The sequence below is a fragment of the Bufo bufo genome, chromosome 1 (genome assembly GCF_905171765.1).
Source record: "Bufo bufo chromosome 1, aBufBuf1.1, whole genome shotgun sequence".
NCBI lineage: Eukaryota > Metazoa > Chordata > Amphibia > Anura > Bufonidae > Bufo > Bufo bufo.
This window is the reverse complement of record NC_053389.1, coordinates 556,685,217-556,712,493: the sequence shown is the minus strand read 5'-3', so window position 1 is coordinate 556,712,493 and position 27,277 is coordinate 556,685,217. Positions and strand designations below refer to the sequence as shown.

Here is a 27,277-nt window from a genome sequence, read left to right as displayed (position 1 = left end):
CAATTTCAGATCTGCAACTGTCCTCTCCGGCAGGATGTTCCAGCATGGTATGTCAGGAATCGGCCAGTCAAAAACCATGGCGTGCAGGCAGTAGTATTTGGCAATGCCAGATGCGGAAAACACCAGCAGGCTGTTCTATGCCAGAACAGTCACAGATGTGAAACTAGCCTTACACGAAGTACATACAAAAAGAAAAAGCTATCAAAAACTCTAACATCACATACGAGATGTGAAACACACTAAAGGGGTGTCATCATAAGCGCCTCAAACCAGTCCCTGACAGCAATAAACCTATATACTTCTGAGCTGAAACACAGACTAAGCCAATTGTAAAGGCAGAGATAAAGGTGTCAGCAAAAGTACAATAAAATGCACAGTTCTTAACAATTGCAAAGTGTCAAGGATTAAATCAAGCAAACAAAGCAAGATATCTCTGAAAACTAAAAACATACAAGAATATAGTAATAATATACAGACACCCATATAAAGCCGGACAGGGACACTGGTATAAATGTCCAACTAAAAACTGCCTTTATCAGGGGTGCGGGTGAACAAACTAATGGTACATGTAATGCAAGTAAAACACAAATAGATTTAAAATAAATTGGCATAAAAGAGTTACCAGTAAAGGTGTAGGTAAGGGTACTTTCACACTTGCGGCAGAGTATTCCGGCAGGCAGTTCCGTCGCAAAACGTATGCAAACTTACGGCATTTGTCAGACTTCTTCACGGTGTTATCCAGAAAAAACGGATCCGGTATAAAAAAAACTTTAGCATTTTTTACGGTCTGCGCATGCCCAGACCGGAAAACCTGATCCGTTATGCCGAAACATTTAATGCCGGATCCGGCACTAATACACTTCAATGTAAATTAATGCCTTCAAGTGTTCAGTCTTTTTGGCCGGAGAGAAAACTGCAGCATGCTGCAGTATTTTCTCCATCCTAAAATGGCAAAAGGACTGAACTGAAGACATCCTGATGCATCCTGAATGGATTGCTCTCCATTCAGAATGCATTAGGATAAAATTGATCAGTTATGTTCCCGGTATTAAACCCCTAAGACGGAACTCAATGCCGGAAAAGAATAAAACTAGTGTGAAAGTACCCTAAGCTAGGAACGGTGATGCTGGCATCCAAAAAGATTTAGTACGCAGGCGCCAAGAATACAAATCAGTTGCATGCGTAGAAACGGGTCACAAAGACAAGGAATTAGTAAGCAGGCGCCAAGCATACAAACATGTGCTGGGACAAGTAAAGGTTTGGATCGCTGACGCATAAATTCAGACATGTGCAGTGACAAATGCAATATCAGCTAAGATAATAAAAGCTATTACCTGTCCTGACATACCTGTCCTTTGCAAATCTGACATATGTGACATGTTTGGTAATAGTCCTGGCAGGGGTTGGTTTTATACTTCCCTCCTGGTCCTGGAGGAAGCCGATAGCAGACTGCAACGAGCCTCCATGGCATCGTGGGTGACACTGAGGAGGCTGCAGTGGAGGCTATGCGAGCATCAGGAGCAACGCAGGTGCCAGGGAGTGGGGTAAGTATAACCTGCATGAGGTTCCGGGGCATTTAAGGGGTTGGACAACCCCTTTAATGGCTCCGGCAGGCTGTTCCGGCAGGGGAAAAGCCTGCCAGATCCATAACTACCATGTGAAATAGGCCTAGCACTTAAAAAAGGCATAGTTACTCACCTTCATCAATCCCCCATAGCTGACATTCAGATGCTGCTCTTTACTCCACACACTGAAAATACCACAAACTGGTGGTAGCAGTGACCCACTAGAAAGCCTGATTAAACATGCCTCTCCAAAACAGGTTATGGGATCCGCTCAAATACCTAAACCATTGAGCCATTTCCTCTAGCATCCTACTTGATACCAGTTAAATATATAACAGGTAAGTACTTATTCTGTAAGGACAGAACCACATGTAAAGAAAGCAGGAGTGTATGGAAAGCAGGAGTGTATGGATGCAGAAAAGATGGGATCACTTACCAATCTCCGCAGTGCACAGCCTTCAGCACACCTACGGCTGCCGTGGTCTGACGCTCAAAGCCTTGCCCTATGTGATCAGCATGTGCTCTTGTCCTGTCTTCAAATAACATTTCCCGAGGCTCACTAGCTCGAGGTAGGTACTGCAGGTTTTTTATTTCATTGGTAGTCCTGGTAGAAGGATATAATGAAGATCTTCGATAGCTATTATAATTTGTTAGGAGAAAGCATGTGACTGCTGAGGCCAGTGAGTGGCTACAGTGGTGTGCATGAACCTGTCCACATGTCTACACACCAGAGACTAGATTAGGAGAGTGGATTTTTTATTCTCTATACAACACTTTCTGAAGCCTAATTAAGAGCTAAGGTTAGGAATGATCCAGTACACCAACTATCCATGGGCGGACTGGGAACTTAAAGATGCCCTGGATAAAAAAATAATAATCTAAAAGTGGACTAGTTTTGGGCGGGTCCAAATTTATACAAGATGGGGCAACACAAGTAAGCAGGGACATCAGAATATGGCAGGGCCTGTAATACTGTAGTGCAGCACAAAATACCACCCCAGGAGAAGCAAACAAAATACTGCCGCCCCAACCACAGTATTCAACTGCATCACTGTCCTGACCCGGCGATAAATTTGAGTTCAGGAGGCACTTGCGGCCGTTGGCCAGGTTGATAAGTGCCTGATTCTCCTAACATTAAAGGGGTTCTGCACTTTGTTTTAACTGAGGATCTATCCTTCTGATCTGGCCTGGGCGGGGCTAAGCTCCATTCAAGTGAACATAGCTTAGCCCCGCCCACGCTAGTTTATACTAGTCGTGACGTCACTGGGCCAGCGGTAAACAGTGAGAAGGCTGCACCGCTGCCTTCTCAAACAGCTGATCGCCGGGGGTCCCGGGTGTTGGCCCCCCCGCCGATCAGAAGCTGATGATCCAGGATAGATCATCAGTTAAAACAAAGTGCAGAACCCCTTAGAGTATCAGATCGTTATGTACCCAGCTGTCAGGAGGGCTCAGGCGGCCCCTTGGTCATGTCCCAACAGGAAATTTCCCTGTACAGTCTAAGGCCCCTTTCACACGGGCGAGTATTCCACGCGGATGCGATGCGTGAGTTGAACGCATTGCACCCGCACTGAATCCGGACCCATTCATTTTTTATGGGACTGTGCACATGAGCGGTGATTTTCACGCATCACTTATGCGTTGCGTGAAAATCGCGGCATGCTCTATATTTTGCGTTTTTCACGCAACGCAGGCCCCATAGAAGTGAATGGGGTTGCGTGAAAATCACAAGCATCCGCAAGCAAGTGCGGATGCGGTGCGATTTTCACGCACGGTTGCTAGGAGACGATCGGGATGGAGACCCGGTCATTATTATTTTCCCTTATAACATGGTTATAAGGGAAAATAATAGCATTCTGAATATAGAATGCAAAGTAAAAATAGGGCTGGATGGGTTAAAAAAAAAAAATAAAAAAAAATGAACTCACCTTAATCCACTTGTTCGCGTAGCCCGGCATCTCCTTGTGTCTCCTTTGTTGAACAGGACATGTGGTGAGCATTAAATACAGTTACAGGACCTTTGATGACGTCACTCCGGTCATCACATGGTACGTCACATGATCTTTTACCATGGTGATGGATCATGTGATGACCGGAGTGACGTCATCAAAGGTCCTGTTCCTGTAATTAATACTCACCACAGGTCCCGTTCAACAAAGGAGACAGAAGGAGATGCCGGGCTACGCGATCAAGTGGACTAAGGCGAGTTAAATTATTATTATTATTATTTTAACCCCTCCAGCGCTATTTACTATGCATTCTGTATTCAGAACGCTATTATTTTCCCTTATAACATGGTTATAAGGGAAAATAATAGCAATCTACAGAACACCGATCCCAAGCCCGAACTTCTGTGAAGAAGTTCGGGTTTGGGTACCAAACATGCGGTTTTCTCACGCGCGTGCAAAGCACATTACAATGTTTTGCACTCGCGCGTAAAAATCGCGGTGTTCCCGCAACGCACCAGCACATTTTCCCGCAACGCCCGTGTGAAACAAGCCTAAGGCCGGTCCACCCCTGTAGGAAACAGTAGTGCTCTAATCAAAGCGTAATAGGGCATGGCTGTACGAGCCAGAGAGATCTAATTAATTAGGACCAAATTGTTTATTCATTCTTCATTATTAACAAGGAGTTAATTGAATAAATTTAAATTATTAAAATAATATTCAATAATAATTAAATGAGTTCATTTATTCCCACTGGCTCATATGGCCATACCCCATATAGTTCCTAGAGCCCCCTCTGAAAGACTGCACATGACCATATAGTACGTCAGCAGACCACAGGGTTATCTGGGAATATAAAACTCTCCCGTCACCCTGTAAGGTACTGCTTCTGTGCTTAAAAGGATTCATCCTCAAAATGACCCTCCCTATGATTCATGCTTTTTGGCTAAATGCGAATAAGATAAAATGGAGTGGTCTGTGGCGTGCACAGAAGTACAGGGCAGGACTAGATCATCTGGGGTCAGTCACATTTCCCAACACAGACCGTTATGTACCTTTTTCTTTTAAAAGGAGACTTTGGCATATCAGTCACAGGAATCATCTGCTCCCCTGGGCGCACCCACATTATAGGACCGTCATCACTGTCCTTGCGGCTCTTGAGCTCAAGGCTTGAGTAAATGCCCCAAGGCAACGTTCGCTGTCAATCAAGGGAAGGTTGGACACAGTCAGTACATACACATTAAACCGCAGACTTGCTCCAGTTTATTCCATATATTATGGCTGAGGAGGAGTGTGTCAGGATGTTACATAGTGATGAAGCTACCTTTACTTTGACTACTTGATACCCCTCCCCATCTTAACAATACCTCGGATATAAAGTGCTTTCATATCTGCTGTTCTATTATATGATGAAGGAATTGCAATGTGTTGAAGGCTTCACTGCCATCCCTTATTGGTCTACGGGTGCTCAGCCATAATGTCAGGGCTACACATTGCGTAGCCAAAGATTGCAGCAACTTTGTCACTAGTGAAAGTGAATAAGGTGAAGTTATACTGTAAGTTGCCACCAGCAAGAAGTGGGTTAAAACAGGTTTAGAACTTTTGCAGCCAACGGGTTACGGTCAAGGCAACTTGCAGGACAGACAACGTTAACCCCATGCACTTCCAAGTCCGATTGTGACTTCTTCCTGGCCAGAATAGTACAGAGCCACTAACGCGCACGCCGGCTCTGTACTATACTGGCCAGGAATAAGTCACCATGGCGCATGCGCGGCGGCGTGCATGTTCAGTCCAGCGCGCGCGGCCCGGCCGAGAGAAGACTTCAATCAAGATGAAGCCCGCCCCCAGCCAGAATCCAGGAAGTAGACGGCGCGCTGGCAGCAGGTAAGTATGAATATGCAAAGTGGGATAACCCCTTTAATGCCTCGGTTGTTCACTTTGAATGCCACAGATTCGTTCAAGACTTAGCTCCAGGATAATCGCTATTGCAGTAAAGCCATAGCCTAATAGCACTTAGTACCTTATTCCCAGCATTAGATGTTTTCTATCTTCTGGTATGCAAATGAGCCAGTAAGGTGCCCAGAGGGGCAGCGCTCTTGCAGAAAGGAGCCCAGACACGCCTCCTGCCACAATGTGTCCACTCACTCCTCCTACATCACATTCAAGCCATAACTCTGCCCCCCTTTTTCTTGATCCCAGCATGAGGGCGGGCTTGGGCAGTAGCAGTGGGCGTGACTGGGCTCCTTCCTGCAAGAGTGACACCCCTCTGGGTACCTTACTGGCTCATTTGCATCACAGGGAAAGGGTGAGTTTTTTGCCACCCAGGTTGTGATTGGATCGCGTCACAGCCAGGGAGAAGGAACGCCCATTGAGAAACAGGACAGTCTCCTCCTCCCTGTACCGATGCTCAGTATTAGCATACCAGCCGAGAAAACTGCCGGGGGGCACAGCGGGCAAACGGAGCGGCGCCCAGACAAACTAGTAAGCGATATTACATCCCTGCACAGTGCCCTACATAACCTGCTAGTTATTTCCTAATGTCTGGCCCCATGAAAGGTCCTCTTAAACTGCAAGCAGACACCCGCCATGGCTTCAAGTGGAGTCCATCCAGACACCAAAAAGAGAGTCATAGCTTAAAACTAAATCCACAAATTGTAGCGCTGTCTCCCATTGAACACTATGCTTGATTCATATGGCTAATGTAATAAGCAAGGAATGACCATTAGGCACACAGCTTTCTTACCTTTAGGAAAGGAGATTCTTCTAACATGTCCAGGAATTCTGGGAAGTAGTCCCCTACCTCCTCATCCACTGCGCCCACCAGGCTGATCTGCCTCATTGCACCTGCTCTGTAAGTACCATGAGAGTACGTCCTCTTTACCTACAGAAGACAAAGTGCATTAGTGCCGGGCAACCAATGGCTGCAGGAATATGATACTGGTCACCACCACTACCCCATAGAAACAACACAAACTGTGTCTATTTCATCCACCCACTGGTTAGATTTGTATAGATCAGACCTAAATGCAACCACTACACAGCACCCCAGAGTACCAGGCAGGGGGGCAGAAAATGGGGCTTTAACCTGTATTTATAGCAAGGGTGTTCTGGGCCTTTGCGACCAGAGCAAAATGTCATCTTTTGGAACTCTGCATTCTAAAGGTGTTTGTTTTTTTTGCAACACACGTGAGACTTTATTATTATTAAGATTATAGTAGATATTAACTTTGTAGCTCTTAAGGAAAAATAATTCAAGTTTATGCTTTTTTTAATGTCATTTGTTCAATAAATAATATTTACTCCCCAAAATATTAATCCTGCAAAAACCCTATTTTAGCTTTTACACAGCTATCCCTTCATCCCAGTACAGAGTTGTTCTATAGTAAAGGGGATGTACGCACTTTTTTGGGTGGTGGTGCTTTTTACATGCAGTTTTTCTGTGCAGATCTTTGTAGGTAAAAAAAAAAAAAAAAAAGTCCCATACACTTTGTGGAAATTGACCGTTCACTGCGATTCTGCACCTTATGTACAAAAGTGGCCAAGTTAAAAGGAAAGGTTAATGTGTTGAGAAAACAATGGAAAGAAATTGACTTTTTTAAATAGATTCAATGGCTTTTGTCAGCGAAGTGACGCGTTATCACAATTCCTTAAGGCAGGTTTACGGACGATTCTGCAGCCGATTGTCAGGAGGGAAGCGTTCCTGCTTGTTCAGTGAAGGAGACCACCGCCTTTACATGCAGCGATCTCCTTCACAGTATTAGAATGAGGGATTGCTATTGCAAATTATGGTTTCTGAGCAGCTGATTGCTGCCATGATCAGTGGTGTCTGCATGAGCACACGTTCATCGGCGGCACATTTACAGAGGCAGATTGTGGGGAACGACTGTTCACAGAAATGGTTGTTCCCGATAATCTGGATGATTATTGGCTCATGTAAATGCTTTAGTTTGGCTACATCTGTATAGTGGTTTTCCCCATAGATTTCAATGAAGTTGTTAAACAGAAAATCTGAAACAAAATCCACAACAAAAAAAAAACACATAAAAATTGCGCAAAAAAAATGCAACAAAACCGCAATAAATAGAGAGTCTTTTTTTATCAAGATTTCATGCTTGGCTTGACTGACATCTCTATTTGCAAACAGGGCGAGACCTATCAATCTGAGCAGGGCGAGCTCCAAATCCGTTACTACAGCACAGTTACTGCCCTCTAGTGGTGGCTGCAGGCAGTCAGTCCGCTCTAGATGTAGACCGGGATTTAGAGCTCTGCATCATAAAAACTGAACAGCAACCTCTATAAAGAAATTAGATACAATTTAGGTAACAGACCACACATTGTGGATTAGTAGTCCACCATTACTGGATGCAAATTATGCAGTTTAAGATGTATGTGAATACATGTGGTTTCTGACACTTTCTTCCGTCATCACGGTTTTAGAAAGAAACCGTCCTGTTGTGGTAGTGCATGTAAAGCCTCATGCAGATGTCCGTGGAACACGGTCAGTGAGATTCCGGTCTGGCATTGCAGGAGCACACGGCGTCATTGGTTGCTATGACGCCGTACGCTCCTGCAATGCCAGACCGGTATGTCACGGACCATGTTCCACGGACGTCTGCATGAGGCTTAAAACTGTGACCATGGAAGTCAGCATGACTGCACCATACTAGGGGGTTGTCACACCAGCATTAGGAGCCTCCACCACAGATTTCACTAAAAAACATTGGGCAAAATAGCACAGCATGCTGCACATGTCCGGTGCAAAGATGGGCACCACGATGGAAGCCTGACAGAGCCCTTTCTGGTCAATGAGATCCATCATCTGATAGATTCCAGTACTTCTGTAACTGAACAGAACAGAAATGATTAGTGGAAGCCAAGCACCAATGTGAACAAGCCCTATATGGTGGCTCATTTACGGTGCAGGGCACAAGGAACTCCATGGTGTTACCATACAACATGGCACACACTGTACAGGACAAATCCCTGAGAAGCCAAACATTTCAGGCATGAGATGTGGTGAAGAAGCCTGGACACCACACACATTCTGTTATTACACGGGGCAAGGTTTATATTCTGAATGTTTGGAAATGATCCAATTCCAGACTGGTGAATCAGAAACCTAGATATAGAAAACCTTGCTGCCCACATATGAGTTACCCACCAGAAAATGACAATTCCCCCGCTATAAGCATAGACCTTACTCATATATAAGCCTCCATGCTACTGGGACTAACAAAAATCAGGCCACATTCACACCACCACTAGTTCTTTCCGGTGAATATGCCCCCCTAGAGAGGGGTCTGTCCAGTTTCTGTGCAGGTAGCCGCTTTTTTAGCATAAGAAGTCCTGCATACAGGATTCTTGTCAGGCCCCAAACAGAGCACTTAATAGGGTTTTTGAGATTTTTATACAGATTACCGACCTTCAGGATAGGTCATCAGTAGCTGACCGGTGGGAGTCTGTAGGCACCGCAGCCTTCTTTGTGCTCACCAAGCAATGTGCCGTACATTGTATAGCAACTGTGCTTGGTATCGTGCTCAACCCCATTTACTTTTACGCAACGCTGCCTTCTCAAAAAGCTGATCCATGGGTATCCCGGGTATCGGTCCCCCACCGATCAGATAATGGGGATAGGTCATCAGTAGTAAAGTCTTGGAAAGTAAATGAGAATCTGCTTCCCAACCATCTCACAGTCACTCAGAAGCAGCCCCGGGATAATGGAGGACATTACAGAGAAGTAATGACATGTATTTTTGTAAATGTCATCAGAAAATGCAGTGCAATCTGCAGGCACCATGTTGTAGAAGAGGAGGAGCTGAGCAGATTGATATATTCAGTATAACCTGTATTTTATACATGTATATCTCTACTATTTCTGATCACTGTTCATGGGGAAGTGTTATCAGAAAGTGACTGCTATCTCTGTATATACAGTTACACAGAGCATGCCATCAGGTACCGATAACCCCTCCCTCAGAAATAGAGATATAAATGTATACAATTACAGGTTTTACACACTATTTTCCCATAAAAGCAACTCCTGCTCTATAACATGCTGCCTTTAAATTGCTCTGCATTCTGTAGTTGTGGGTTCTCTTTAAATCATGTTTTATGTTAACCCCAGTTTTTTGGCCTTACTGAGCAAGGGTTTTCCTTTCCTTCCTTTTTTTTTTAGGGCTGTTTTTTTGCGGGACAAGTTGTAGTTAATGGTGCCATTTTGAGGTACACAACTTTCTGATTAACTTTTATAAATTCTTTCTGGGAGGGAGATGGGAAAAAACAGTAATACTGTCAATACTAAGTTTTTATTTTGCGCCGTTCATTTTCAGCATAAATAACTTAATGTCAGTATTCTTTGGGTCAGTACAATTACAGCGAAACCAAATACATATAGTTTTTTTATGTTTTACTACTTTTGTTCAATATAACCCTTTTAAAAATAAAATCTGTTTGCATCGCCACATCCTAAGACCCATAACTTAAAATTTTCTTTCTATGGAGTGGTAAATAGCACTTTTAAATTGCTTGTTATTAAGTTTTGTCAGTGGCAACTAAGAATAAATGATCAATTCTGGCATTTTTTTGTCGTGGGGGAGATTATTATTTTTTCCCCCCCATTAAAAAGCATATTTTCAATGTAAAAAAAAAATATTTTTTTTTTAATTCGTTTTTTTAATTTAATAAATGTTTTTTTTTTTTAGTATTCAAACGCAATACATATGCGTTATTGGCATAATCATACTGACCTGGACAATGAAGAGCACAAGTCCGTTTTACCGCATAGTGAACGCCGTAAAAACAAAACCGGTTGTTTTTTGTTTTTGTTTTTTCAAATTCCATCCCATTTGGAATTTTTTCCTGCTTCACACTACACTGTATGCCATATTAAATGGTGGCATTAGAAAGTACAACTTGTCCCGCAAAAAACAAGTCCTCATACGAGTTATGGCTCCAGAAAGGCAGGGAGCGTAAAACGAAAAAGCAAAAAAAAAAAAAACGGAAAATAGCTGCATCAGGAAGGGGTTAAGGTGCCCATAAACAAATTTCAGCCCTGTGAGATTGATTATCGTGTATATGTGGATATCCCAACTCTTCTCTGATGCCAGAGGAAAGAATGGTAGGTCATGTTGGATTTCAAAATGCCTAATGTTTTTCCTCCCAGGAGATAACTGATTATTCCCATTACATGAAGGGTCCAGAAGAACAGCTTTCTTATATACGCTGGTGTGTGGGAACCTTTAGGTCAGGGTTTCTCAACTCCAGTCCTCGGGACCCACCTACCAGTCATGTTTTCAGGATTTCCTTAGTATTGAGCAGGTGATATTCATTCTGTGGGATATTCTGAAATCCTGACCGGAAGGTGGGTCCTGAGGACCAGAGTTGAGAAACCCTGCTTTAGGTACAGAAGATCAGATGATGTTTGAAACTTTTAGATCTTCTCACATCCCCCTGGCCTCCTCTCCAGCCATCTCTACAGGATGAGCTGCTTATTAGGACAATGTGTGATTTGGTTTTTAAAATTTTGTGCAAGAATGTTTGGAAGCATTCACACACAGCAACGCCACAGTAACAATATGTAGAAACGGCGACACTCTTCTTCTCATCTGTGAAGGAAACCCATACATGATCAGCTCCAGCTTTACAGAACTCTAACTTACCTGACCATGGAAGTTGGAAATGGTTGTTGTCTCAATGTCCTTCTTCCCCAAGATCTCCATTTTGACTGGGGAGTTGGGAAAGTTAAAGGAAAAGTAATCCAAAAGGTCAGGTAAATAGGTAGCTGCCCCATGTACAATCCCCATGACGTAATAAGCTGCACAGTTTTCATTTTCACCAAACGCCAGGCTAACAAATTCCTCGGCAAACCTTTGCATCTCCACAGGAGACAGGTGAGAGAGTTCGCTGCTGTACGCGTGTACTATGGACGCTCCGCCATTGGGCTGGTGTTCTATGTGAATAAGGTGCTTGAATTCCAGAGAGTCCAAATGCTTTAAGTTGTGCTGAACACGAGGCTCCTTCAGAGACACAAATGGAGATTCATTCTCCGCCACCCCCTTCTTTTCTTCCACCTTCACCACAAAGTCCTTAAAAGCCTCACAAATTCCTATTTTGGCTTCCTGGCTGTCATGTTTCCTCACGTCAGATACCAGCCCTGAGCAGATGGTCTGAATGGACTTGCTGTACATTTTCGGCTGCTTGCGTTTCTCACCCTCTTTGTGTTTCTTTTTCTTTTTCTTCTTCACTTTCTTAATCTGCAGTTCTTCTGTACTTGGCTTTGCCTTTTCATTTGATCCTGCCAAACAAAACAAATGCTTTATTTTCACAGATTACTGCAGAGATCCCCCCTTTGTAGTACCCGGTCACATAGCAGTAGAACATTGTGCCCTTGTTCACAGGCCTCATAGCTCACCCATAGGGGTTCTTTATTTGTCCCATGTTCAATAGGTTTTATAGGTGAGATCCCTTTAATTGCTAACCAGGTTAGACCTACAAGCGTTCCGCAAGGTTACAAATACTTATTGAAATAACAGGAACAGCAGAATGCAGAGTTATAAGAAAAGGTGTGCCAGAGGTTATATGTCATGGGGATCACAAATATTTACTAAGATATACATATCTGGAGAGCTGTCAGGTCCTCTTTAATACCCCTTAAAAGGCGTCTTCCAGTATTATGTCAATGATGATTAAAGGGCATCTGTCAGCAGTTTTGTATCTATGACACTGGCTGACCTGTTCCATGTGCACTTGGCAGGTGAGGGCATCTGTGTTGGTCCCATGTTACACAGTTGATACGGTTAAAAAAAAAAAAAAAAAAAAAAAAAGACATAAGTTCAACCAAGGGATAAGGTGGGGACATGAATCCCAGAAGGAAGTGAGACTCAGATTTCTACACATTTTTACAAGCATTAAATGTCATTTATTTTCAAGAATTCGTCTAAACCCTTTTTAAAACTGCCCGCTGTGACCACGTCCTGAGGAAGTCTATTCCCCGAATTCACAGTTCTGACAGTAAAGAAGTTTTAACGCTTCTGGAGACTGAAATTTTTCTTCCCCAGTCGGAGGCAGTGCCCCCTTGTCTTTTGAGGGCATTTTACATGGAACAGCTTTTCGCCGTATTTTTTGTTCTCTGCTCTCTCTGCAACTACTGCCCTCTGCACTTTGACAGGACCGGGTGTGACAACGTTTTTACTGCCTGGTCCTGTTATTCAAAGTGTCGATCCTCGACTAGGTGTAACGGCAACGCCCCCATTGCTCCTAGAGGCTCATTTGCATGTATTACATTTATCAGCAATGCGACCACATATGAACATGGGACCAACACAGACACCTTCAGCTGACAAGGGCACATGTAACAGGTCAGGCGGTTTCATGGGTACAAATCTGCGGACAGATGGCCTTTTATCACTGTAGTGCCGGCTTTTGGTACATGAGAGCTCTGTGGTAGTTACTGGGAGTCTCCTGGGATCAAGATTAGTGTTGCTAATCATTTGTATTGCTTTTAATACACCGATTTTGAATTGTATACACGTCATATTGATTAACTTTAATAACATTAGGAATTATGTGACACGTTTTGCTACTGATATCATTACTACTCATTGTACGAGTTAGTCTACTTTCACACTTGCGTTCAAAGAGGATCCGTCTGGTGTCTGCACAGACGGATCCGCTCCTATAATGCAGACGTTTTGATCCGTTCAGAACGGATCCGTCTGCATTATAGTTTAGAAAAAATTCTAATGGGGGACGGATCCATTTGAAAATTAAGCCATATTTGGTCAACTTCAAACTGATCCGTCCCCATTGACTTACATTGTAAGTCTGGACGGATCCGTTTGCCTCCGCACGGCCAGGCGGACACCCGAACACTGCAAGCTGCGTTTGGGTGTCCGCCTGCTGAGCGGAGCGCAGGCTGAACGCTGCCAGACTGAGGCATTCAGAGCGGATCCGCATCCACTCAGAATGCATTGGGGCAGTACGGATCCGTTCGGGGCCGCTTGTGAGAGCCTTCAAATGGAGCTTACAAGCGGAGCCCCGAACGCTAGTGTGAAAGTAGCCTTAGATCGTGTGTAAATCAGGTTAGAAATCTACTGTATCATGTGTGAGTCACATAGGATTTGTATAAATCCAGACCCCACTACACAATCCTGCACAGAGGTGTTCGAGTTACATTTGCAGGAACATGATTACATTCATCCAGGTAAGGCCTTATGTACACGAACGTTGGGTGGCCGTGGCCGTATTGCGGCCCTCAAACGGTGGGTCGGCAACCCACGCCCGCTGGCCATGTGCATCACGGATGTGGGTCCGCAATTCCGGAGATGCGGAACGGAGTCACGGAACGAAACACCGGAAGCACTACAGAATGCTTCCGTGGTGTTTCTTTACATTGTTTTGCACCGCAAATAAATATGACATGTCATTTTTTTTGTGGTGCGGACAGACCACAGACCCATTCAAGTTGAATGGGTCCGGCCCGCTGCACAGGCAACATGTTGTCCGTGCATTGGGGACTGCAATTACGGTGTGCATGAGGCCTAAACAAGAGGACCGAAAATGTCCCCCTGTGAGGGTCTCATTGGACCTGGACACTAATGAAGGGATAGAAAACCACAAGGAGTAGATAAGGTCTATGTCCTCTGCACAGGACTAAGGAACATCGTTTTTGAAAACCTAGCCATAATTCATGCTCTGAATAAACCACCGACGGGCGGAGGCAGTGATGACACAGCGTTTGGTCATGTGCTGATAATAATGACTGCATTACGCTGGCATCACGGGTTGGTAGATATATATTCTGATAGGTAGGCTGTCCTTTAAAACGTATCCCAGCATTCCCCATAGTCTTTACTCCTGAGGAAGCATCACGCGAAACGTGCATCGAGGGGGTGAGCCATCTTCACTCACTATTCGCTATGTGGTTTTATGTAGTTATACCATTTATTGTTGCCCGCATCTCCAAATATTCGATTGTTTGTTACGATAAGGGTCCATTCACACGTCCGCAAAATGGGTCCACATCCGTTCAATGGGGCCGTAAAATGCTGTCCGCATTTGCGGATCCACACTTCCGTTCCGCAAAAAAAAAATAGAACATGCATGTCCTATTCTTGTTCGCAATTGCGGACAAGAAAAGGCATTTTCTATGAGAGTGCTGGCGATGTGCGGTCCGCAAAATACAGAACGCACATTTCCGGTGTCCGTGTTTTGCGGATCTGCAAAACACATATGGACGTGTGAATGGACCCCAAGTGTTACATTGGCCATATACGACGATACTAGGTCTTTTTGGTATACACATGTAGTTTGTCATGTCCCCCTATTTGTTCTAGCGACTTATTGTTAGATTTCAGGTCTCAAGGATAAGGTGCACTGTTGGTATAATCCACATTGGTTTACAGAGTAAATTGGAGTGTTTCATGATGGTGCTATATAGAATTGTGATATGTAATATTTTAGATAAATTATAAAAAATATAGATGATTTTAAAGGGGAACAGAGTTGTACTCTATTTTTTACTGGTTGAATATTTATTATTGAGTAGTTCCATAATGTCATGTTGTTAAGTTGTAGTGGATATAATCAAATTCAAAAAATAAGGTACAATCTAAAACGGCCATATAATTGGTGACTATGCATATAATTACCCAGCCTCTTAAACCCCATAAAAATGTCAGACCTTGGAGATACACCTAGATGGCAGCTCTGATCGCCTTCCATGGATGCTTCACCGATCTAAATGGTATGAAATTTGTTATTTTATCCCCATCTCTGTACTGTATGCATCTGTATGGCTTTTTTTGGTAAATTGTAAATTAAAGTTTTCAGAAAGTAAAAAAACAGAAAAAAAAAAAAAAAGATTGAAACAAAGTTATTGTCAAAAGAGTACATGAAAATACTGAATAGGCACATTAGGCACACTGCAGTACCTACTACCTGAAAGGCATTCAGAAACAAAGCCGAACAATGGCTGCAAACAGAGAACAGAAGGAGAGAAAAAAAAGAAGGGGGGGGGAAGAGGCAGGGGAGACTAACAGACACCTGTACTCAGCAGAGCCCTGAAATACAATCCAATGCCGCCATGTTTTGTGGAACTTGGCATGTGTGCCCCTCACAGACGTGGTAAGGTCTTCCATCCTCATGACCTCCGGAATGTTACTGAACCAGAGAGCTATGGTTGGGGTTTCCACAGCCCTTGCCACATTAAACAAATGACGTACCACAGACTTGCTATAAGTTGGCAAGGGGATGTCACTATGGCGAAGTAAAACGAAGGCAGGTGTGCGTGTCCTTTTTGTAAAATTGTAAGCACTGTACCTTTTGAATATTAAATCTGATAAGCCGGTTCCTTGCTGCCCTCTAAGCAGGGCTTTGATGTGTTACCATTGAAGGTCAGTGTGCTAGAGGTCTGCCTGTCATATGCCGGAATGCAGTGTGCGGTTGAACTGAAGGGTCGTGGAAGCGGACGTCTTTACAGGTTGCTTAACTCCTTTGTAGTGTGAAAGAGTGATGAATCGGAGTGCCCCCTTGAGTTTATTTGGTGTATAAGACACATACCAGGGCAAACACCATTACACAAGTTTCTACTCTATTTATTAAGACCAGCAATTCATATGCTGGCCTAAGATGCACAACATTTATTAAGAGGTGCCCACTTCTGCTAGACTGAACACATCGCTGCAGGCTTAAAGAGTCACTGTACTTTCACACAATTTCACTTAACAGAGTGGTGTAACTAGCAAATCTGCTTGCATCCTCTTAAAAAAAGCTGTAAAGTCATGGCCACTAGGGGTCTCACTTTCACCTAACTTGCAGTCCGCGATTTATCCCCCTTATCAGCTTTTTGAGCTCCCTAGAAGAAACTAAGCTGTGTGAATGAAGTCAGGGAAGTTAGGTCACTGCATACAGTACTAGCAGAAAGGAGACACCCACTGCTTGTGAGAGAAATGCATATAGCTGTGCAGTGAAACAGGGAATACTATGGCTGAAAGAGACTTTAGAGAAGCCCAAACATAACTGTTCCTTTCCAGTTATAATTGTACAATGAAGCACAGCCATTATGCAAACTTTTTGTGAAAACACCTGCACCGCCCACAATTAAAAGTCAGTGGGCAGATGTTAAAGTGTTAATTTAAAAAAATTCAAGTAGCTGAGACTAACATATTAGAGTTGCAGTTCTTTAATACATTTACAGCGCCTCATGTTAATTCATAATTTTCTCCTGTTTTCAGGGACAATATATTAAAGCACATACTATACATACACACTCACAAAATTAGCTTAGAGTTGTTGAAAATGCTGACATTTTATATCATCAACTTCACCAAGTATTAGGGAGGTAGGCGCATGTATTCCTTCATGACAGCAGGGTTAGGCACAGAATGATACAGCCTGGCTTTGGTCACCCACTGTGCAGTGCAGGCTGGATGAGCTACACTATTTCTGGAGGACTGTCTGCAGTCTGTGCCTGGTGAAGAGTGGGCGGACAACAAGATGTGTGTTCAGTTTATTGGCATTTCCCTACACGGTTCTAAGAAAACATCTACAGCTAAGTAAAAGGCTCGTGTCTCCACAAAATGACCTATTTGTTTTAACAAGCATGTTTAAAAAAAAAAAATAATAATAATAATAATAATAATAATAATAATAATAATAATAATAATAATAATAATAATAATAATGGATATTTTTTTCTAATTTCCAAATGACTAACTAATGTATAAATGTTTAGTAATGTCCGGCGACTTTATTCATGGTATCTATTCTGGTCCTCCGATGTATCAGATCACTGGCACTCGGACTTGCTGAATCTTACAGCGTCTTATGTGTTGGACCATGGTCAGATTCTCTGTATGAGATGCTCGATGACTTCAGGTCAACACATGAGATGCAGCGAGTCAGGGTGCCGGCCATGTGGTACAGTGGGGGGACCTGAACGGTGCTTATAGCTAAATCCACCAGTAAGGAGATAACCATTATGTAACTAACCAACACAACAAATGATAGGAGAGAGTGCTTCTTTAATGAAATCCTGCAATTTTTATCTGGCCACAGAGCTTCATTAGTCAGACACTGTAGAGATTACATTTCAGCAGTCATCTAAGGCTACTTTCACACCTGCGTTAGGTGCGGATCCGTCTGGTATCTGCACAGACGGATCCGCACCTATAATGCAAACGTTTAGATCCGTTCAGAACGGATCCGTTTTGACTTTACATTGAAAGTCAATGGGGGACGGATCCGTTTGAAAATTGAGCCATATAGTGTCAACTTCAAACGGATCCGTCCCCATTGACTTACATTGTAAGTCTGGACGGATCCGTTTGCCTCCGCACGGCCAGGCGGACACCCGAACGCTGCAAGCTGCGTTCAGGGGTCCGCCTGCTGAGCGGAGCGGAGGACAAACGGTGCCATACTGATGCATTCTGATCGGATCCGCATCCACTCAGAATGCATTAGGACTGGACGGATCCGTTCGGGGCCGCTTGTGAGAGCCTTCAAACGGAACTCACAAGCGGAGCCCCGAACGCTAGTGTGAAAGTAGCCTAAAGCGGACTACTCAAGGACACAACTGATCAGTTCCATCCTTCAATTGCCACCAACCATATCTTCTGTTAGAAGCTGTGACGGCTCAAGTAGGGACATATAGAAAAGAAGATGGCTTCGGCAGCATTCCGCAATATCAAAACGATCCTTTATTCGTACCTCCAGACACAATTGGCAACGTTTCGACTGTACACCAGTCTTTGTCAAGCCTAATGACATACATTCTGGTAGGCATATATATACCCCCCACATAAAAGACACACCCCGTTACATCATCAGTACAAATCACTGCACAATAGTATACACATGTTGATATTACAACTCACAGTTAATGATATGTCCACCCCGCTCGTGTTGTTCACCTCGGCGTTCCAATATCTGTAATGCGCAGCCGCATCTCAATGTATTTGCATATCGGAAGTGTCATACGTTGCCATGACTCCCGGCGGCGCACGTGTCTCCAGCCAATGTGCTGCAGGACGCACTCACTGACGTCACAGCTTGTGCGTCCACCCCATGACCCACACTCAAGTGCGCACAACAGTGCGTCAATAGCGTTAGTCACGTGGGGTACGTAGCCAATGAAGACCCGGCGCGAACATCGGCGCCATGGCAACGATGACGCCACGGTCACCACTACTTATTACATGTGTGATCTGTATCTAAAGTGGCCGGGTCTATATATTACAGAACCTCCGCTCACAGCGATAATCACATGACTATAGAGGGAAATTAATCCTGACCCCACATATACACGCACATAACAGCTAATGGAAAAATGCATAACTTCATAAGTGTGGTGCACAATAATCACACATAACCATCATCTGGATGGTGTATCCCATATATATATCACATATGGACCATCAACATGGTCCTTTGACATATAGACTAAAGACTGTTGCACCAGGGATGTGCCACATATATATTTAAAAACATGATGTCACTATACTGAGAGGACAAAACAGTGACAATCATCAATCGATGGATGCGACATTAAACTCTAAATTCAGGCCAAAAGGTTGGAGGGACCTGAGGGTATGGATCCATTTAAGTTCCTTCTTCCTCAGGATTCCCTTCCTGTCCCCACCCCTTCTCAAGTATCCTACACTGTCAATAACTCGAAATCTCAATTGATTAATGGAATGTTTACAGTCAATGAAGTGTTTTGCAACCGGTTTGTCAAGTGCACCTGTTCTAATTGTGCTTTTGTGTTTGTTAATTCTTTCCCTCAATTCCATCGTGGTCTCCCCCACATAGATCAAACTGCATGGGCACTGTATCATGTACACCACATCCGTGGATTTACATGTAAAATGACCTTTGATCTTAAACCGTTTACCACTGTAGGGATGTGTAAAACCATCACCTTTCATGATGCCACCGCAGTTGCAACATGAAAGGCAAGGGAAATTACCATTCCTCAGTGGTGCTAGCCTTTTCTGTCTTTCGATGTCCTTCCCCCCTATATCCGCCTTCACCAATCTATCGCGTAGGTTAGGGCTCCGTTTGTATGCCATCATTGGGGGAACTGAAAATTCAGTGACTGTAGGCAATCCTTTCTGTAGGATCCGCCATTCCTGTCGTAGGATGTTGGCTATATTGCCGCTATCACCCCCATAGATGGATACAAATGGAATGCGGGGGGTCTCCTGTTTTTGGGATTTCCTTACCAGAGTGGCACTACGTTCCATGGATGTAATCCTATGCTTAGTACGGTTGATCAATTTGATGGGATATCCTCTCCTGCTGAACTTATTACACATCTCATCTACCCTAATACCAAAGAGGGTGTCATCCGATACGATACGGCGTACCCTAAGTAGCTGACTCCACGGGAGGGAGCTCACCATGTTCTGAGGGTGACTACTGTCATACATTAACAAGGTATTCCTGTCTGTAGGTTTTTGGAAGAGATCAGTACAGATCCTTCCATTGTGCACCTGAATTCGGACGTCAAGGAACTGCAGCTCACGGGCAGAATGCATCACGGTGAACTGCAGGTCCCGGACCCCAGAATTCAGGTGCGCATGAAACTCATCCAGTTCAGGCACGGTGCCAGTCCAAATCAAGAAAATGTCGTCGATGTAGCGCCACCAGCACAGGACTCTCTCAAAAAATATGGAGCGATACACCAGCCGATCCTCGACCTCCGCCATGAAGATGTTTGCGTAGGTGGGGGCCACATTGGACCCCATCGCCACACCCCGCTTTTGCTGGTAGAAGGTGTCACCGAAGAGAAAGTAATTCCTCCTCAGGACAATCTCCAAGAGGGCGAGGATCAGCCGGCGCGCCCCAAGAGAGAGCCCCGTGTCGGCCAGGGCCACATCGACGACATTTAAACCATAGGAGTGATCAATGGATGTATACAGGGATACAACATCAAAACTCACAAGTAAAAATTCCGCCGGCAAGTCAAGTGAATTCAGTTTAGTCAAGAAATGGCCAGTATCCCTGACATAGGAGGGGGCCGTGGTCGCGTGGATCCGCAATACCTTGTCCAGAAAGATGGATACAGGATTGAAGATGGAGCCCCTGCCCGACACTATGGGTCGGCCAGGGGGATCCACAAGGCTCTTGTGGATCTTTGGTAAGACATATATCACAGGGGTGATTGGATGGCTTACACGCAAAAAGCTGTTTAATTCATCATCAATGATTCCCTGGCTGAGAGCCTCATCCAATAGCACCCCTATGACACCTGCTATGTCCCACCTTGGATCCTTACTCAACATCTCATAGACATTGTCATCCCTTACCTGCCTTGTGATCTCATCAGTATATTTACATGTGTCCATCACGACCACGGCACCCCCCTTGTCAGCTGGTTTAATCGTCAATTGTTTGTTATGTTCCAGCTCAAGAACAGCCCGTCTCTCATCATGAGATAGGTTGTGTCTGAACTGGTGGGTACCCTCCACCCTCAATTGATCGATACGTTTTCTGACGAAACTGATATATGTTTCCACCACATGGTTGTTTTGTGGTGGAATAAAATGACTTTTATTGCGTAATTCGAAATTCCTACACATCAAAGTATCAGTGGATACAACAGTGGATACATCAGACTGACTGGCAGATACATCAGTATTTCTAGCTGAAAAGAAAGCTTTTAATCTCAAGCGTCTAAAAAACTTTTGTAAGTCGAGCTCAAATTCGAACCAGTCCCGTGAGGTTGTAGGGCAGAATGTCAAGCCACGGCTTAGTACACTAATTTGTGCTTTATCAAGCTGAAAAGAGGAGATGTTCACTACCAGATTCATCATTTCCGCTGTCCGCGTCTCGTTACTCTCCCCTGAATGTGGGTGCAGGCCTCTGTTGGTATTGGGGGAAGGGTCCTTGTTGGATCGGTGGTGTTTCCTACCACCCCTTCTGTGTCGCCCTCCCCTCTTTTCCTGCTTGGGCCTAAAAAATTGGACGCACCTGATTCATCAGCAGAATCGGATTCACCAGTACTAAAGCCGAATTTACCTTGATCAAAGCGTTTGCCGCGTCTACGCCTATTAAACCTTTGTGGTTGAGATGCCTGCCAGTTATATATTTTACCAGATTGGTAATCCTCTAAGTCCCTATGCCACTTATCTCTCTTGATGTGTTCCACTTCCAACTTGTGTCGGGCAATGTGTTGAGTGGTCTTTTCTTTGTATACTGTATAATCCTCAATACTCACAAGGTCCCGAATCTGGGTATCCAACTCGGCTGTGGTTTTCTTCAGGTTGTCAACCTCTTTCTGTAAAAAGTCTATGTTTAATAACATTAATTCAAAAGAGTATTGGTTGTTGATTGCTTCAAAGGCTTTACAAAAATCACCATTGGTAGGGAATAAATTGGGGCGAAGGTTAGATCTAAGTCCCCTCGGTATCCTTTGTTGCTTATAATATTCTCTTAAAGTGATTAGATGAAGTTCCATAGTGTTTAATCTTTTGAGATCTTGCTCCGCTTTGCGTTTCAGGATATCAACGGAGGGGGAACTCAAAAAGGCCACATCACATCCATCTACATTGATAAGCCGCTGTATGTCCTCATCAGTATATACATACATGTGTCTTTGCGAGGTATCCATATTCATACTTGGACCTGGGGGACCCTCCATGATGAAAATCACCACTGCGTCCAGCTCCCTAGTGCACGCCTCTCGGATCAGATAAAGATGCAAGAAGTAGTGTAGAGGCAGCACTATGCGGTATCCAGATAATGCGTCTATGTCAATGCAACAGCCTAGCCGTAGGCCCTTGATCCATCAGGCCATGAAAAACACATATAGAAAAGAAGATGGCTTCGGCAGCATTCCGCAATATCAAAACGATCCTTTATTCGTACCTCCAGACACAATTGGCAACGTTTCGACTGTACACCAGTCTTTGTCAAGCCTAATGACATACATTCTGGTAGGCATATATATACCCCCCACATAAAAGACACACCCCGTTACATCATCAGTACAAATCACTGCACAATAGTATACACATGTTGATATTACAACTCACAGTTAATGATATGTCCACCCCGCTCGTGTTGTTCACCTCGGCGTTCCAATATCTGTAATGCGCAGCCGCATCTCAATGTATTTGCATATCGGAAGTGTCATACGTTGCCATGACTCCCGGCGGCGCACGTGTCTCCAGCCAATGTGCTGCAGGACGCACTCACTGACGTCACAGCTTGTGCGTCCACCCCATGACCCACACTCAAGTGCGCACAACAGTGCGTCAATAGCGTTAGTCACGTGGGGTACGTAGCCAATGAAGACCCGGCGCGAACATCGGCGCCATGGCAACGATGACGCCACGGTCACCACTACTTATTACATGTGTGATCTGTATCTAAAGTGGCCGGGTCTATATATTACAGAACCTCCGCTCACAGCGATAATCACATGACTATAGAGGGAAATTAATCCTGACCCCACATATACACGCACATAACAGCTAATGGAAAAATGCATAACTTCATAAGTGTGGTGCACAATAATCACACATAACCATCATCTGGATGGTGTATCCCATATATATATCACATATGGACCATCAACATGGTCCTTTGACATATAGACTAAAGACTGTTGCACCAGGGATGTGCCACATATATATTTAAAAACATGATGTCACTATACTGAGAGGACAAAACAGTGACAATCATCAATCGATGGATGCGACATTAAACTCTAAATTCAGGCCAAAAGGTTGGAGGGACCTGAGGGTATGGATCCATTTAAGTTCCTTCTTCCTCAGGATTCCCTTCCTGTCCCCACCCCTTCTCAAGTATCCTACACTGTCAATAACTCGAAATCTCAATTGATTAATGGAATGTTTACAGTCAATGAAGTGTTTTGCAACCGGTTTGTCAAGTGCACCTGTTCTAATTGTGCTTTTGTGTTTGTTAATTCTTTCCCTCAATTCCATCGTGGTCTCCCCCACATAGATCAAACTGCATGGGCACTGTATCATGTACACCACATCCGTGGATTTACATGTAAAATGACCTTTGATCTTAAACCGTTTACCACTGTAGGGATGTGTAAAACCATCACCTTTCATGATGCCACCGCAGTTGCAACATGAAAGGCAAGGGAAATTACCATTCCTCAGTGGTGCTAGCCTTTTCTGTCTTTCGATGTCCTTCCCCCCTATATCCGCCTTCACCAATCTATCGCGTAGGTTAGGGCTCCGTTTGTATGCCATCATTGGGGGAACTGAAAATTCAGTGACTGTAGGCAATCCTTTCTGTAGGATCCGCCATTCCTGTCGTAGGATGTTGGCTATATTGCCGCTATCACCCCCATAGATGGATACAAATGGAATGCGGGGGGTCTCCTGTTTTTGGGATTTCCTTACCAGAGTGGCACTACGTTCCATGGATGTAATCCTATGCTTAGTACGGTTGATCAATTTGATGGGATATCCTCTCCTGCTGAACTTATTACACATCTCATCTACCCTAATACCAAAGAGGGTGTCATCCGATACGATACGGCGTACCCTAAGTAGCTGACTCCACGGGAGGGAGCTCACCATGTTCTGAGGGTGACTACTGTCATACATTAACAAGGTATTCCTGTCTGTAGGTTTTTGGAAGAGATCAGTACAGATCCTTCCATTGTGCACCTGAATTCGGACGTCAAGGAACTGCAGCTCACGGGCAGAATGCATCACGGTGAACTGCAGGTCCCGGACCCCAGAATTCAGGTGCGCATGAAACTCATCCAGTTCAGGCACGGTGCCAGTCCAAATCAAGAAAATGTCGTCGATGTAGCGCCACCAGCACAGGACTCTCTCAAAAAATATGGAGCGATACACCAGCCGATCCTCGACCTCCGCCATGAAGATGTTTGCGTAGGTGGGGGCCACATTGGACCCCATCGCCACACCCCGCTTTTGCTGGTAGAAGGTGTCACCGAAGAGAAAGTAATTCCTCCTCAGGACAATCTCCAAGAGGGCGAGGATCAGCCGGCGCGCCCCAAGAGAGAGCCCCGTGTCGGCCAGGGCCACATCGACGACATTTAAACCATAGGAGTGATCAATGGATGTATACAGGGATACAACATCAAAACTCACAAGTAAAAATTCCGCCGGCAAGTCAAGTGAATTCAGTTTAGTCAAGAAATGGCCAGTATCCCTGACATAGGAGGGGGCCGTGGTCGCGTGGATCCGCAATACCTTGTCCAGAAAGATGGATACAGGATTGAAGATGGAGCCCCTGCCCGACACTATGGGTCGGCCAGGGGGATCCACAAGGCTCTTGTGGATCTTTGGTAAGACATATATCACAGGGGTGATTGGATGGCTTACACGCAAAAAGCTGTTTAATTCATCATCAATGATTCCCTGGCTGAGAGCCTCATCCAATAGCACCCCTATGACACCTGCTATGTCCCACCTTGGATCCTTACTCAACATCTCATAGACATTGTCATCCCTTACCTGCCTTGTGATCTCATCAGTATATTTACATGTGTCCATCACGACCACGGCACCCCCCTTGTCAGCTGGTTTAATCGTCAATTGTTTGTTATGTTCCAGCTCAAGAACAGCCCGTCTCTCATCATGAGATAGGTTGTGTCTGAACTGGTGGGTACCCTCCACCCTCAATTGATCGATACGTTTTCTGACGAAACTGATATATGTTTCCACCACATGGTTGTTTTGTGGTGGAATAAAATGACTTTTATTGCGTAATTCGAAATTCCTACACATCAAAGTATCAGTGGATACAACAGTGGATACATCAGACTGACTGGCAGATACATCAGTATTTCTAGCTGAAAAGAAAGCTTTTAATCTCAAGCGTCTAAAAAACTTTTGTAAGTCGAGCTCAAATTCGAACCAGTCCCGTGAGGTTGTAGGGCAGAATGTCAAGCCACGGCTTAGTACACTAATTTGTGCTTTATCAAGCTGAAAAGAGGAGATGTTCACTACCAGATTCATCATTTCCGCTGTCCGCGTCTCGTTACTCTCCCCTGAATGTGGGTGCAGGCCTCTGTTGGTATTGGGGGAAGGGTCCTTGTTGGATCGGTGGTGTTTCCTACCACCCCTTCTGTGTCGCCCTCCCCTCTTTTCCTGCTTGGGCCTAAAAAATTGGACGCACCTGATTCATCAGCAGAATCGGATTCACCAGTACTAAAGCCGAATTTACCTTGATCAAAGCGTTTGCCGCGTCTACGCCTATTAAACCTTTGTGGTTGAGATGCCTGCCAGTTATATATTTTACCAGATTGGTAATCCTCTAAGTCCCTATGCCACTTATCTCTCTTGATGTGTTCCACTTCCAACTTGTGTCGGGCAATGTGTTGAGTGGTCTTTTCTTTGTATACTGTATAATCCTCAATACTCACAAGGTCCCGAATCTGGGTATCCAACTCGGCTGTGGTTTTCTTCAGGTTGTCAACCTCTTTCTGTAAAAAGTCTATGTTTAATAACATGTGGTGGAAACATATATCAGTTTCGTCAGAAAACGTATCGATCAATTGAGGGTGGAGGGTACCCACCAGTTCAGACACAACCTATCTCATGATGAGAGACGGGCTGTTCTTGAGCTGGAACATAACAAACAATTGACGATTAAACCAGCTGACAAGGGGGGTGCCGTGGTCGTGATGGACACATGTAAATATACTGATGAGATCACAAGGCAGGTAAGGGATGACAATGTCTATGAGATGTTGAGTAAGGATCCAAGGTGGGACATAGCAGGTGTCATAGGGGTGCTATTGGATGAGGCTCTCAGCCAGGGAATCATTGATGATGAATTAAACAGCTTTTTGCGTGTAAGCCATCCAATCACCCCTGTGATATATGTCTTACCAAAGATCCACAAGAGCCTTGTGGATCCCCCTGGCCGACCCATAGTGTCGGGCAGGGGCTCCATCTTCAATCCTGTATCCATCTTTCTGGACAAGGTATTGCGGATCCACGCGACCACGGCCCCCTCCTATGTCAGGGATACTGGCCATTTCTTGACTAAACTGAATTCACTTGACTTGCCGGCGGAATTTTTACTTGTGAGTTTTGATGTTGTATCCCTGTATACATCCATTGATCACTCCTATGGTTTAAATGTCGTCGATGTGGCCCTGGCCGACACGGGGCTCTCTCTTGGGGCGCGCCGGCTGATCCTCGCCCTCTTGGAGATTGTCCTGAGGAGGAATTACTTTCTCTTCGGTGACACCTTCTACCAGCAAAAGCGGGGTGTGGCGATGGGGTCCAATGTGGCCCCCACCTACGCAAACATCTTCATGGCGGAGGTCGAGGATCGGCTGGTGTATCGCTCCATATTTTTTGAGAGAGTCCTGTGCTGGTGGCGCTACATCGACGACATTTTCTTGATTTGGACTGGCACCGTGCCTGAACTGGATGAGTTTCATGCGCACCTGAATTCTGGGGTCCGGGACCTGCAGTTCACCGTGATGCATTCTGCCCGTGAGCTGCAGTTCCTTGACGTCCGAATTCAGGTGCACAATGGAAGGATCTGTACTGATCTCTTCCAAAAACCTACAGACAGGAATACCTTGTTAATGTATGACAGTAGTCACCCTCAGAACATGGTGAGCTCCCTCCCGTGGAGTCAGCTACTTAGGGTACGCCGTATCGTATCGGATGACACCCTCTTTGGTATCAGGGTAGATGAGATGTGTAATAAGTTCAGCAGGAGAGGATATCCCATCAAATTGATCAACCGTACTAAGCATAGGATTACATCCATGGAACGTAGTGCCACTCTGGTAAG

At 44.6% G+C, this 27,277-nt stretch overlaps 1 protein-coding gene across 1 annotated transcript in view; it reads right to left on the bottom strand.

Moving 5' to 3' along the window:
* Positions 1-27,277, bottom strand: part of RSBN1L (round spermatid basic protein 1 like) — a 99,003-nt gene that overhangs the window by 15,855 nt on the left and 55,871 nt on the right. The window contains exons 3-6 of the mRNA XM_040413045.1: positions 11,167-11,801; positions 6,252-6,389; positions 4,564-4,706; positions 2,002-2,169 (exon numbers count right to left, since the gene is read on the bottom strand). Of these exons, the coding sequence (XP_040268979.1) occupies positions 2,002-2,169; positions 4,564-4,706; positions 6,252-6,389; positions 11,167-11,801 (1,084 nt within the window). The remainder of the gene's footprint in view (positions 1-2,001; positions 2,170-4,563; positions 4,707-6,251; positions 6,390-11,166; positions 11,802-27,277) is intronic.